General features: G+C 39.5%; 1 protein-coding gene across 1 annotated transcript in view; it reads left to right on the forward strand.

The window, feature by feature from the left end:
* Positions 1 to 14,092, forward strand: part of adamts3 (ADAM metallopeptidase with thrombospondin type 1 motif, 3) — a 130,184-nt gene that overhangs the window by 68,920 nt on the left and 47,172 nt on the right. Inside the window, exons 7-8 of the mRNA XM_070904185.1 lie at positions 322 to 478; positions 10,235 to 10,340. Coding sequence (XP_070760286.1) covers positions 322 to 478; positions 10,235 to 10,340 — 263 coding nt within the window. The remainder of the gene's footprint in view (positions 1 to 321; positions 479 to 10,234; positions 10,341 to 14,092) is intronic.

The raw sequence follows: 14,092 nt of genomic DNA on the forward strand, positions 1-14,092 counted from the left end.
GCTCTCTATCGCACATACTGTAAAAACACACGCATGCATGCTCACACTGCATCCGGCGAATGTGCCTGTAACATAATCTGTCACAACATATTGATGCTATATGCTTGCCTGGCCTCTTTTTTTAGATTGTAGAGAGGAAATTAATTTTGCTATCCACTTATCATCCACCCGGAGGTCCCATGTTTAATCTGTGTGTAGTGAATACTGCTCATACCTGTCAGGATTAACAATCTATGTAATTTTGGGCTGCTGACAGAATATTAACGCATAAGCATTTCTCTCTCTCTCTCTCTCTCTCCCTCTCTCTCTCTTTCCTGTCAGTCCATCAGCCTCATTGAAAGAGGCAACCCATCACGGAGCCTGGAGAACGTGTGCCGCTGGGCGTTTGTGCAACAGAAAGGCGACCCTGATCACGCCGAACACCACGACCACGCAATTTTCCTCACTCGCCAAGGTTTCGGCCCCACAGGGATGCAGGGTAAGGCCCCTGGAGGGCACGCTGATGTGGTTCAAACGAGAATGCGCTGTTGCCTGCAGCATTCTGACCTGCCCTTGTGTGTTTGATCTGAACACAGTTGCAGGAGGTTATCCATCACAATACAAAGCAGTAAAAGCATCCCGTCTTGTTAAATTTGCAACTTGTTAATCAGGACTGATTCTTTAGTTTATCCTTGACATTAATGATTGTGAGAGGCTCAGACTGCCCTTGATTACACATCCTGCCTCGATGATAAAATGTTGAACTATTATGAACACTTCGTTTGTGAATTCTGTCAATATTGCCCTCTGATTACATTTTAAATGCAGCTTTAACAATTCGCTGTGTCCCAGTTGCTCGAGGTGAAAGCACAGGGCTTTTGTCTGACTCAGAAAAACAACAAGCCTTGAAAAAAACAATCAAAAAGTCCCTTTATCACCAATATCAAGCGCAAATAGCACGACCAATCCTCAAAGGATAACACCCCAATGCCCTTTTCTGCTTCATATTTGGCACTGTTCCTTAATTTCTGTTTTTGTGAATGCAGACCTGGAAATGCTGGTGGCTCAAGGCAATTTACCCTGTCTGTCTGCCAGATAATGACTGTCCGCCTCGCTTCTTATTTCCTTCACAGCAGCCAAACTGAAACAATGAGAGCAACAGAAGTGTCGGAGCTATTAAAGGCCCATTCAACTTCCTTCATGCCATTTTAATTTGCCCCTGTGAACAACAGCTGGATGTATTTTTCATTTGGAAGTGAACATTGTGTGATTTAGCTTTGGCTAATCCTCCAAATCCTTCCTTTTTGTGGAGACAAAAGGGAAGGAACTTCATACATATACAGGCATGTACCAGACATGTTTGACATTACCTGACAGACTCAGACTTCAGAGGAGTTTATTTAGAACTTGGAGCACTACTACTGCTTTGTTTGTCCAGGTAAATGTTCTGTCAATACTCATAGCAATATAATATCTCTGTTTCTCAGGTCTACAGTGCTCTTTGTTCAGACTGACAACATAATCTGAGTCATTTACAGGAAAACAACCCTAAAAAAAATCTAAAATATAATGGGCAGAGGACGGAGTTGTATCTAAAAAGAGCACCAGAGGAGGTACATTTCTGCAAACTGCAGTTTAGATGAGATCGTTGTGATTAGCTGAAGTTACATGGATTGGAATCGACTTGTTTTGACTCAAGAAACAACAGCAGCTAGATTTCCAGCAGTAAAGCGGTGCAGTCGGAAGATAATGGAGTCTCCTGTTTGTTGGTTTGTTGTGAACAAATCCCATCATCTGGGGACCACGAATGTCTGTACAAAATTTCAATCCAATCCATGAAATAGCTGTCGAGATATTTTGGTCTGGACTAAAGTGGTTGACTGACCAACCGACCGCCATGCTGCTACCGTGACGACAAGTGACAGTGACAGTAGAAATTAGATAAAAGAACGTAATGTATGTTAAGGTCACTGCAATGTCTCTCTGTTAGTCCAGGGGCTGATGGATCTCAGTCGCAAACAGGAACTTACCTCAACTGAAATCACTTTATCACATGGCCCGCCCACCTACATCCCATCCAACCATCTCGTTATATTTAATCAGCCAAATCTTTTAAGTCTCTTAAAGCTTTGTCCACACTTCAGGACACTTTGACGCCATAAAATAGCAGCTGAAAATTGTGAGATGACAAGTTATTAAAACGTTGTCCAATAAACAACCTACCTCTGAGATAGTGACACTTAATTTACTAAATCAAGTGTAATTGGGTAGTGTAAAGAAAACAATATTAGAAAATGGTTACATGCCTTCAGCTTGTTCAGGCAAACGATGGAGATAGTATCAACATCGTGCACACAGTCAGTGTGATGCACCTGAGGCTAAAACGACCAGTGACCTACCTGAAAGGTGAGACACTCTAGCACCTTCATCCAGGTGTCGTTGGTTGGCTGAACTGGAGTAGTAGTGGTAGTTGAATCTTTTTTTAATGTTATAGCAGACTTTCAGGCGTGTGGTTGTCATGGGAATAAGAGCCAAGGCACATGAACAAACCGTCAGAGGCTTCAACATAGAAGCATGAACCAATTTCTATATGATCCTGCAGACTTAGAGGGTTATTATTTTGTGGTGTGTTGATTCTGTCACAGGCAGCACTGGAGAAAAGATGTTTGGCTATGTCTATACGTATACTTGATGAAGAAAGGGTGCAGGCCGAGCTGAAGGCGGTGCGGTTTACTTTATCATATAAACACGAGATGAGATGAGAACCTTTCTTGTGTTTGGGTTTCCTTCCTTCTCACTCATTCTGTTTCCTCACTGGTGTCTACTGACAAGCTCATATTAGATAAGATCCGCCGTCTTGATGTTCGACAGCCAATCAAGAGGACAAATGACCAAATCATGTGAAACTTTTTGCCCTTTTTTAATGTTCATGACCCTTCTCATATGTAGACGTGGAGTAGCTCTTTATTAGGCTTTGGCAATGGAGTAAGTTGCTAACATTAATACCAAGGTAACTATCCCTGTTTGTGACATCTTTACAGCAATATTTGATTGGACAGGATTTTAGCATCACTGAGTGAAAAGTAAATTTTTTCAGGAAGGCTATATTGGATTAACAAAAAAACAGACATTCATATTAGGTGATTTTCTCCATATATTATATTATATCTGATTATACCTGGCCTTTGTAAACCACTCTCCATAACGTGCATCTCGTCTGTGACCAACAGTTTGCCTGGTGTCAGAGACGGCGTAGTCGTTGAGGGCTTTGGGACACAAGATGATGCTGCACACATAATTAATAATCAGTGCATGCCTGTACTACACTTTCCACACAGACAAAACCTTTTATCTTTTTTATCTTCACTTCACCAACGCCTCGTATGTAAAGGACTGCGTTGAGAAAAATACTAAAAGGACCCATGAGTTATTTTTCTCTTCTCACCAGGCCTGACAGATAGAAAAGGGTCAGCTTGTATTTTGATGTGCAGCAAGCAATGCATTTATTTCACACTGTGCACAGGACAACTGAAGTGTCAGTGACAGCTAGAAGATCAGCTGGTGACTCCTGCACTTTATGAAAGCCAGGAGACGCTGTATTTTCATGGTCTGCTCCCTGCGGGGATGCTCTGTAATTGAACTGAGTTCAAAGCTGCATCAAAACATTTTAACTACAGGATTAAAACCATTCAGCCAATGTCTTCTTGCCTGCAGTCACTCTCAGTACAGCTGGCTTGCTTTTTGACGCCAACACCTGTGATTTCTGTCTGTCTGGTGTTACACAGTTCTTCAAAGTAATTAGAATAAACAAAAAAAGCAAGCAATATGAAGATTAGTTTTTTCATGGGAACAAAGTCCTTACCTTGCTTATTGTAAATTCTCATTTGGGTGTACAGTATTACAGTTAGGTGTGAGTTTTATATGTCACGCCTTTTGGGGCTTCATTTCTCCAAACAGAAGGAATGTGCAGTGTACAGATGCTAACCTACCTAGAATAAAAACAGAGCCATGGACATGGAGATTATGTCAAAAGCAATGTTTTATGTTTCCTTCTTTGGAGGCCCACAGGGTGCGATATTAAACACATTTAACAAAGTAATTATCAAGGAAATAATCATATGAATAAATACAGCGTCTTTAACGACAGGTAATGTTTCCTTTTTTTACAAGGTTTGCCAAACATATTGTCACAATACAAGATACTGTGTGTCAATGACAGGCAATAACTACTATTTTTGATTGAATTTGAATTTAATCTTTATTGAGCCTCTGAATCCAGTCAGAATTTTGTACAGTCTTAAGCCTAATAATCCAAATTGCCTTTTCTTTTAATTTCTCACATTTAAATAGAGATGTGTAGTAATTCAGAGAGTCTTCCTGGTGTGTTAAAAGTGTTAGTTATTCTAGTTCATCACAGAATTCATTGCACAACAGCTTTTTTGAAGAACAAGAAAGAGGCAGACTTTTTATGTATTATTTATTTTTATTACACTGTTTGGGTTTCAACTTATCTTTGATTTTAGGAATATAGAATTGACTTCTCTTACTATAGTATTCTGTCTTTCTTTTGTTTCTGTGCAACAAAAGCAACAAATCTTTTGAAGCTCTCTCTCGTTCTTTTCCCCCAGTACAGTATAAGACACACCATCCTCAGCTATCATACGGTCATTTCTCAAAAGTAGAGAGGAAAATGACTCGTTGGCTTGAGTTGTTCTATATATCAGCACGCTTACTGTCGGGCCATTTGTATTTCAGACTTATTAATGAATACAAGGGGATGTTTAATGAGATATACTCTACTGTGTTTCATCAGTTCAATTCCCACACGGAGTAGCCTCAGTTTTCTTGATTGGCTTCATGGCTTCCTGTAGGACTCCACTAGTCAAAGGCAGAATTATTTCAATGCTGTGCGGGGAAAACATATTACAATCACGTCTCTGCAGTCTTCCCTTGAGCCATTATTCGATTTTGATAAGCACAAAGTCACACTGTAAGCAAGATATCATTTAGCTTCTCTGTTTGAGTGTGACATGTTTTGAAATTGAATCATTTTCACAGGCTGAAATAAACAAAGCAATTGACCAGATTTCACCCCACAGGGAGTGAGCAGGCAATAAGGGGTTGATAGAAACAGTTGATGTTAAAGATGGAATGGAAATGCCAGATTCTGCCTTCCCTAAATAGCAAATCTAATCCATCAAACACCACAGGAACAAACGAAACCTATTCCCGCTGCGTTACATTGGATCCTTTTACAAGGTTGTGATCCTGCATTTCCTGAGCCGTCAGTAAATCTGCTCACACACGTATCTTTTTTATCTTCACTTCACCAACGCCTCATATGTAAAGGACTGCATTAAGAAAGATACTAAAAGGATCCATCAGTTATTTTCTCTTCTCACTAGGCCAGATAGAAAAAGGTCAGTTCGTATTTTGATGTGCAGCAAGCAATGCATTTATTTCACACATTTAGGATGTAAAGGGTTCCAGAAGTCAAGTTACATCCATCTTCTGCACAGGTAACTATAGATGGCAGGTAGTTGGAGCACTTCCAGGGCTTGGATGGACATGCGCACTCCCCTGGCTGCATCGTCAGTACAAAAGATGAGCAACTGTGTTAGAAAACGTCTGGCTCTTTTGATTAAAAAGTCAAAAGTCAGTCAAAAGACTGAACAGAAAATCCTGTCGAGAAAAGTCCACTGTGAATGGCAAAGAGCATTTTGGCATAATATTCTGTTATGTTCACCGCTGAGAGCGAGCACAAGCATCTCCTTTTAGAAATCTGATACATTCATTAAATCAGTCGGGTCAATTTGGGGTCAGATTCAGCTGCTATGGTGCTGTATTACAATTACAACAAGCAGGATTTCTTTTTCCCCATGGCGATGGAAGCCGAGGCTCATCAGTATTATAGTATTTAAACCCATCTGCCGTATCACACTAACGGGGGAAAACATGATTAATCTGAAACAAAGTTTAAATAAATAAAGCATTAACATAAAGTTATAGTATAGTTAAATTATACGAGTGACTTGTGTTTTTATGCTGAGGAACATTCAAGATGTCTGTAACTAGTGGCTCCCACTTTGACATTTTACTCTAATACCTGAAAAACATGTTAGTTAGTTGTAGTTACTGAGTGGCCTACTGTGTAATGTTAGCCAGGTAAGCTAGCTAGCCACTCTTTGTAGTTACCAAGCAACCTACTGTGTGGCTAATGTTAGTCAGGTAAGCTAGCTAGCCACTCTTTGTAGTTACCAAGCAACCTACTGTGTGGCTAATGTTAGTCAGGTAAGCTAGCTAGCCACTCTCTGTAGTTACCAAGCAACCTACTGTGTGGCTAATGTTAGCCAGGTAAGCTAGCTAGCCACTCTTTGTAGTTACCAAGCAACCTATTGTGTTGCTAATGTTAGCCTTTCATTGTGCTTTGTATTGCTAGCTGTTAGTTTGTTAGAAATATAGTATTGTACATGAAACTTGTTTGGGGTGCTAACTGTGGCCCAAGCTTTTACTGCTAGCTTGTACTGTGGCTCAAGCTAGCCGTAAAAACTTTGGTAAAGACGTGTTGAGGATTCTTGTCAGTGTAAATATTTAGTCATTTTAGGTAGAAATACAAACATTTGTTAATGTTCATCCTCAGTTTTATCTGTGAAGTCAGTGGTAAGCTTAAAATTTAGTCAAAGAATTTGCTGAGGTTGAGTACATGTGTTTGCTAATAATGGCAACATGGTCGCTACCACTAAATGTAAGTAACTAAATGTAAAAATATGTGCTTTATCTCTTTTAATTTGCTTTCTCCTATATAAGATCATATTGTTTTCTTGTATGCATATCTGGCAACATACATCTACAAAAAGAGGGAAGAAACGTATATTTCTAACATAAGTATTAGACATTTTTATTCATAACAACCAGAGAGAAAGTTTCTCATGACTTTTTCCCTCTGATAAAAATATATAAGAATAAATGCTACACACTCTTTCGTAAATAAAGTAGAAGAGAATAATCAATATCTACCAATTACACTGAGGCACTTTGTTGAAAACACAAGTACCATTCATTCAAAACTTTAAACTTTATCCAGGTGATAATGGCTCTTCAAATGAGCTTCTTTCTGTACTAAAACCTTTCAAAGTAGAGTGTATTCAACAAGGTGTTTCTTACAGAAATTGTCACTCATTGTGGTGAGTTGGGGTTGTGTGGTCAGTGTTTCTGGAACATCCTGGTTCCTTGATTTTAGTTATTTATCAGGGATTATGTATATACTTAGTATATATTTCTTTTTATATTATTTTAGGCTTATTAGACGCCCTGCCTTTGATTCACATGTGACTGTTTGTTGTTTCCATGTGTAACAACCCAGACACCATCATGTTATGATTAAATTAGTCTGCATGCTTTGCTCAAGATCATTCTTCCATAAGGAATATAGATACTTTCTTAATTGTTGTTTTATTAATGCATTAACAATTCTGAACAACACAAGATATAGACCCTAGCTGCAAAAAGATTTTGCTACTGAATGGTGCTAATGCATAGCTGCCTTGTGGACTGTCTGTTGTTCTTTCTTGTCCTTCTGTGCTATATGGCCTACTGTCTGCTTTTACAGAGCTGCACCAAAGCAATAAGGCGCAGCAACAAAGTGTTGAAATTGATATTTGAAGTGAATTGCAACCTCGATTACAAAATGTCAAAACTGAAATCACGGGTTATGAAATATAGTTTTAGCGGTCTAGTCAACCTGACAGGCAGCCTGCAGGCCTTAAAATGATCCCAGGTTGCTCTCTACTACCGCTGCTTTTGGTGTGAGCGCATTGTCACGATGATATGGGCTATTCAGATAAACTGATCTGGATATTTATATATCATTATATAATATTTTCTAATTTAGATTATGGCAGCTGGACCAAAAGAGGGCACTGTTTAAAGATTCACACAAACTGTAAATGCAAGGGGGACAAAACTAGATTTTGAGAAGTTAAATTCAATTCCCAGAGTAAATTACACCCTTGGGAAAGCATAACGCATGAAGTGTCAATTATGTTTGTCTGAGGTAGCACTGAGTGTTTTAGCGTTGGATGCCACAGAGCAGGGTTATTTCAGACAGGCTTTTCTTTGCTTTTTTTATTCAATGTCTTTCCTCTTCCAGTCTTTATTTGATATGAGAGTTTTAGTTTGTTGTTGGTTTCAATTTTCAGTTCAGTTTGTTTGCTTTCCTTATATTTATTTTTGTTTGTTTTTTATTTAATTTCAGCTCCAGTTTTTGTATTTGTGGTCGAGGGAGTTGTTTTAAAGATTAATGACTTCAAAATAGGTGTTTTGTGCAATAGGTATGTAGTTTTAGGAGTAATACAGTTATAAATTGGTAATGATGTTGATGGATTTTTCAACTAGACTCCAGAAAACACAACATTAATTATCTTGGTCTCTACAAACACACAGACCAAATTTGTCTTCAGTTGAACAGCACAGTGTTTTGTTTTTGTACAGATTTTCTTTTTTGTTTTGTTTTTTAATAACACTGAGTTTTCATCTTTTCTGTACTCATCATCTTTACTTCACCATGATAATAGACAAAACTTTAAAATCCGAAGCAGAACCCCTGAAGATAGGAGACATCCATTTATTTAAGAAGTTCCCAAGAAGAACGAGAAATGATGAAATGGCTGATTTGATTTGCGGCTTGGACGTCTACATGATCAATGACTTCTTTTAAAGTCAGGACAAGCCATTATTAGTGGCATTGTGCCAAATGTACATTAGCAGTGCTGTGCCGAAATCTATATTCCCTAATGTCTATCTTCTCGGACAAACAAGGTTAATCTCTATTCATTATGGTTCAGCTACGCTAGGTGTGTTATTGTCAGTAACGTGGCAAAACAGCAGCACAGAGAGCGAGAACTAAATGAGGAAACACATGTTTATTCTAATTTTGGCACAGTTAAGGTTTGTCAGTGCTGCTGCCATCTGTCTCTTCCATTCTGTCTATTATTAATGTCAACAATGTGTTGGCATGCAAATTAAGTAAAGCAGGAAGTAGTAAGACAGTAAAAATATGAATTTCAGTCATAATTAATAATCATGAAGCTGACAAATATGGAAATGCTTCCTTCCTTCCGTGCTGAATGTCCTGCTGTGCCTCTCCTTCCTGCTATGTTTGTATAGTCTGTTTCCTGTTTTGTTGCAGAGCTCATCATCACGTGTATCCTCACAATCATGATGACATGTGACATAAACACACACGATACATACACAGATAGAATTACACTCGGATCTGTCCTACTTAAAGGATGAGTTCAGCCCCCTACTCGAGTGCTATTCAGCCATGCAGGTAGTGTTAGAGTTTTATGTGCCCAGGTTTTGAGATGCCTGCCTGGGAATGGAATTTCTTATGTGGGCTTCAAAGCACTGGAAAAATTACATTTGAAAAGCTCAGCAGCAACATCTCTCTCCGGAAACAATGTCCTAGTTAGTTGTAGTAAGTATTTTCACTGAAAACTGTCGATAGCAAAATCTGTTCTAATCTCCAAAGTAGCCGGTAGCCGTAGTATTTGGACAGCAGCAGAAACGTTTAACTCTCCCGAGATAAAAACGAAAGCTACCTGCATGACTAGATACCATTAGCATTAGAAATGATGTATATTTGTAATTTCAGTCAGTTGACTCCCGAATGGCTAAAATGATGTTAACTTACAACTAATTTGCATCAGGAAATGCATATCATAGGAAACGTACAATCTGCCTATTTCTTACTTTTTAATCAACATAACAAGTAAACATATATGTTGAATGAACCTGCAGTTCACTGCCAATGTATATTATTTGTTTTGCTTACAATATAACTAAGATTATTATCTTTGCATATTGAAAAAGTCAACACTGATTTAAAGCACGAGAAGGGAAGTGTTGACTCCCTCTTTCCCTAATAAATGTTTTAGTAACCTAAACAACAGGATGTTCCGTGTTTTGCACGTCCAACCAGCCACCCTGGCTGCCTCCCTATAGCCAGTTAATGTTATCTAGGTAGCTATTTCATTTTCTCTACAATGGACTTGGCATAACAAACTAGCATAAACATTTTTAAAGCTGTAATGCACTTACGGCTGAGTATCATTTGAATGAAGTAAAACTTTGCCTGAATAAAACAGTGTAAAATTGTGAAGATCATGATTTAAATCTGTTTGATCAAAGAATAAGTAAGAGTAATAATTTCTCACAATAACCTTCATCCTTCCCCCCCCCCGATGCCCTTCAGGTTACGCTCCAGTCACAGGAATGTGCCACCCGGTCCGGAGCTGCACCCTCAACCATGAAGATGGCTTCTCCTCAGCCTTCGTTGTGGCTCACGAGACCGGACATGTGTAGGTTCTTGTTATGTTCTTCCTTCTTTGATTGTGTTTAAAGCTTTAAACATTAGTTCCTCTTCCCAAGGTGACACCGCTGTTGTGCAAGATAAATTGTGTTGTGTTGTAATACAGTGACACAGGGGACCTTTAAGCAGGTTTGTCTTCAGCACTCTTTCACATGTTAGCCTTTATTGAATTTCATGGTTTGTTTGTTGAGCACATGTCAGAAAACACAGACACACCCCCCTTTTCCTCTCCTTGAATACATCTTCCACATAGTCCTCACTTCCTGCAACATGTTTCACTGCTGAGGTACAGATCAACACCCCTCTCTCTCAATTTCTCACGAACACAAAGAGACACCAAACACACATGAGCTTACATACTCACATTAGCTTTAATGCTAAAGTCTCCGTAGCGAACGCACAAGCTTAAACGCGCGTCTTCTTCCTGCACCTGCAACGAGCCATCTGGGAAAAGTGCACTGCTAACTGCTAACTATCACTGTGAGTTTGCATGCTAGATAGCTAAATGCTGATGTGGTCAGCTTTTATTTATATAGCCCAATATCACAAATCATTCATTTTCCTCAAGGGGCTTCAGATCTGTACAGCATACGAAACCCTGTATCCTTAGACCTGATTCGGATGAGGACAAAACCCCAAAAAACTTTAACAGGGAGAAAATGGAAGAAACCTCAGGAGGAGCAACAGAGGAGAGATGCCTCTCCAGGGACACGCAGACATGCAGTGTCAGAGTAATGTGGTCCTTACTCTTCAGCACCACTAACAACACGCTGTCTGGCTATGACATGTGGGCTGCAGCACTGGTTTGTTTACTTCGTCTCTTGTTCTCTGCGGTGTAACACCGGTCACTCGGGCAGCCTGCCAGCTGCTGTCAATCAAACACAGACACAACGACGCGGCCCTCCAGCCGGCTGAGACCAAAAGAGGCATTTCTGATGTTTCCCCGAAGACCTTTTTTCTTCCTTTTTTAATAAACATTTAAAAAACACATTCTTTTAGACTACAAAAATAAATAATAAATAAATCAGACTTGGCCGGAGGGTGGACATCAGATGTGAAGCAGTATCAGGCAGGACAGGAGCAGAGATTCAGCCGATATCAACACAAACAAATCTAACTTTTTATTTGTTGCTGTTATCGTTTGTGCTTGTTGAAAATGAAATCATTTGGAGAGAGAAGCAGGCCGGCGGTGTAGAGAAAAGAAAAGCGGTCCTTCAGCATGAGCAACATCTGTTTGACAGAGTCAACCAGCTGAGACAGCAAGGATCTACCCTGCTGAATGTCCCCGAGCGAGACATCGAATCCTCCAACTTCACGGTTGTTGCTCTTCGGTTGACCCTGGGGGCAAGTGAAAAGACCTTTTCATCTTCAGGGATCAATAGACTTTCCCAGGAAATAGTATAAAAACAATGTGGAAAACCAGCAGCTGTACTGTACACACACACACACACAGCTTTCTAGTGCTGAGCAGATGTCTTAGAGAGACAATGCTTAGAATTCAATTTCAACATTAAATCCTTGTAAAGTTTAAAAAAAGGAATCCTGATACAGCTGCTGAAGAACTGAGGCTGAAGAACAGCTAAGAGAAGGAAGGACGGTGTTTGAAAATCTTAAGTACTTCCTAAGCTGAGGAGATAAAGGGCTGCTTGAGGCGAAGACAGGAAAAAAAAGATCTTAAAATGCTGTTAGTGAAGTGCTACAGATTAGATTGTATGAGGATTTGATCACGGATATGTTTGCATATCTTATTCAATAATCAGTGGTTTTTCACAGCCTCAGTTTAATGGCTTCCCGCCGGCTATGTGGCTATTTAACACAAATGTGGGTATTTTTGGGGTCTCTAATAGGACATATCTCACTTTCATCAACAGTCAAGTTGTTCAGGAAGAACGAGGACCATAACTGTATCAGTGATCCACACTTTGGAGAAGGGGTCCCAAACTCACCTACTGTACCTGGGGGCCACTGGTCAGGTTGTTCTCTGAACTTGTAGCCTGATAATCACACTGGATTGCCATTTTATTTCACTTCAGTAATCGTAGCTGACATTTGGACATTCTTCAGTTGACATGGAAGCCAGCCTCTTGCTAGCAGTTGTAGTAGATTTAAACGGCACCACTTTTATACATTACAGTCAGTTGGGTCATCATGAAGAGCACTACTTAACCTTCAGTTTTGCCACTCAGTTGGCTAACTCATGTGACCATAGATCCAGGAAGAGTAATTTAAGATGTGACATTAGTGTTATCACAGTAAAAGGCCTGGCCTAATTACTTTCAGTATGTTTATATACGTAAATCTTATTTTGGACATTTTATAAAGCACTATATGTGGTTTCTGAAGATGTAGTCTAAATGTAGTATATTTTAGACAAACTATTATGACACTAGAATACAAAGTTTAAGCCAACAGAGACTCAACAGCCTCTTCAGACGGTCTTTAGGGAGTCCGAAGGGACTTTGATTTAATCAGCAGCAAAGATAACACAAGACAGACAGGGTGACATTGAGGAGACCCACTGAGAAAAGCAACAAAGAGGAAATCATGAGCAAGATGTGTCAGACTCACTCACCCACGCAGCGCATTGTGTTGACAGCCGAGTTGAGCCTGGGTGCATACTTGGTCCCTTTGTTAGAAAAACAGTCTGTCACCACCTTATGTAAGTGATAAAGTGAATAAGTGCCCTGATATATGGAAATAATGGAGATTACAGAGTCCATCAATCAGAACTGCTGAGTGTGTTGTTATTTTGTTCATACAATGACCATTTACAACAGGCAGAAAGAGAAAGTGTTCAAATTATCAGTTTTAGGGCATCAGTATGCTTCAAGCCAAGTAGTTGTCGGTTCTGACAGCATCCGAAGCCCCCGCACCTTTCTGACAAAACCGACAATGCCACAATCACAACTACCTCCGTCACTTTTTGCTCGCGCCAAGGAGTGCAACACGAGTAAGGCTGTCAGAAAGTGTGCGCTGTCATCCGCACGTGTGCGATTCATCGCTCCGAGACGGCAAAGACGTGCAAAGTTCTTGGAGAGAAAAGAGGGAAGGCAGTGTGCTGCAGTAGGGAGGAGGTTATGATGGGCTGCTTTTCACCTTTTCGACCTTCAGGTCTGAACACTTTTGCCTTCAGACGTCAGCGTGTGACACACAGTATGACCTGGTTCGTTACAAGCATACTTAACCCTTAACCCATGCTTGATTTCCCACATAATTGTAGGAAAGCAGGGTGATCGACACTGATTTAGAATAGCACTTAAATATAGACTTAAACTTATGTCTGAAGTTTGCTGATATACTGCATGAATTTTTTAACAGATATCCACCAGCCAACCAGGCATTTGTACTTTCTATTGCATCTCTTATTGATAAAATATGATTATGAATGGAGAGGGTTTAGGCCTAAAGGACTAAAACGACCAAAAAGTAAAAAAGTTATGTAACAAATTAAACCCAAAAGGTTCAACTCAGCCAGAGGTAAGCATTAAGAATTTATATTCTAGAAAATGCTCTGATTTTTATATTAAACTAATTGAAATTGTTGAAAATTAATCATATTTAAGCAAGTTCCTTCTAGACTTTGGAAAAAGCACATTTTGTTCACATTAAAAACTACATTTCTCCCCTCTTCAGCTGGATTTTAAATGTGTCCCTGCACTACATCTTCAGATACATCATCTGACAAATGTTTGTTGTTTTATGAATCCATATTTTTTCCTATTTCTTGTGAAACATTGCATT

This window comes from Enoplosus armatus, chromosome 4 (genome assembly GCF_043641665.1).
Source record: "Enoplosus armatus isolate fEnoArm2 chromosome 4, fEnoArm2.hap1, whole genome shotgun sequence".
Classification (NCBI taxonomy): domain Eukaryota; kingdom Metazoa; phylum Chordata; class Actinopteri; order Centrarchiformes; family Enoplosidae; genus Enoplosus; species Enoplosus armatus.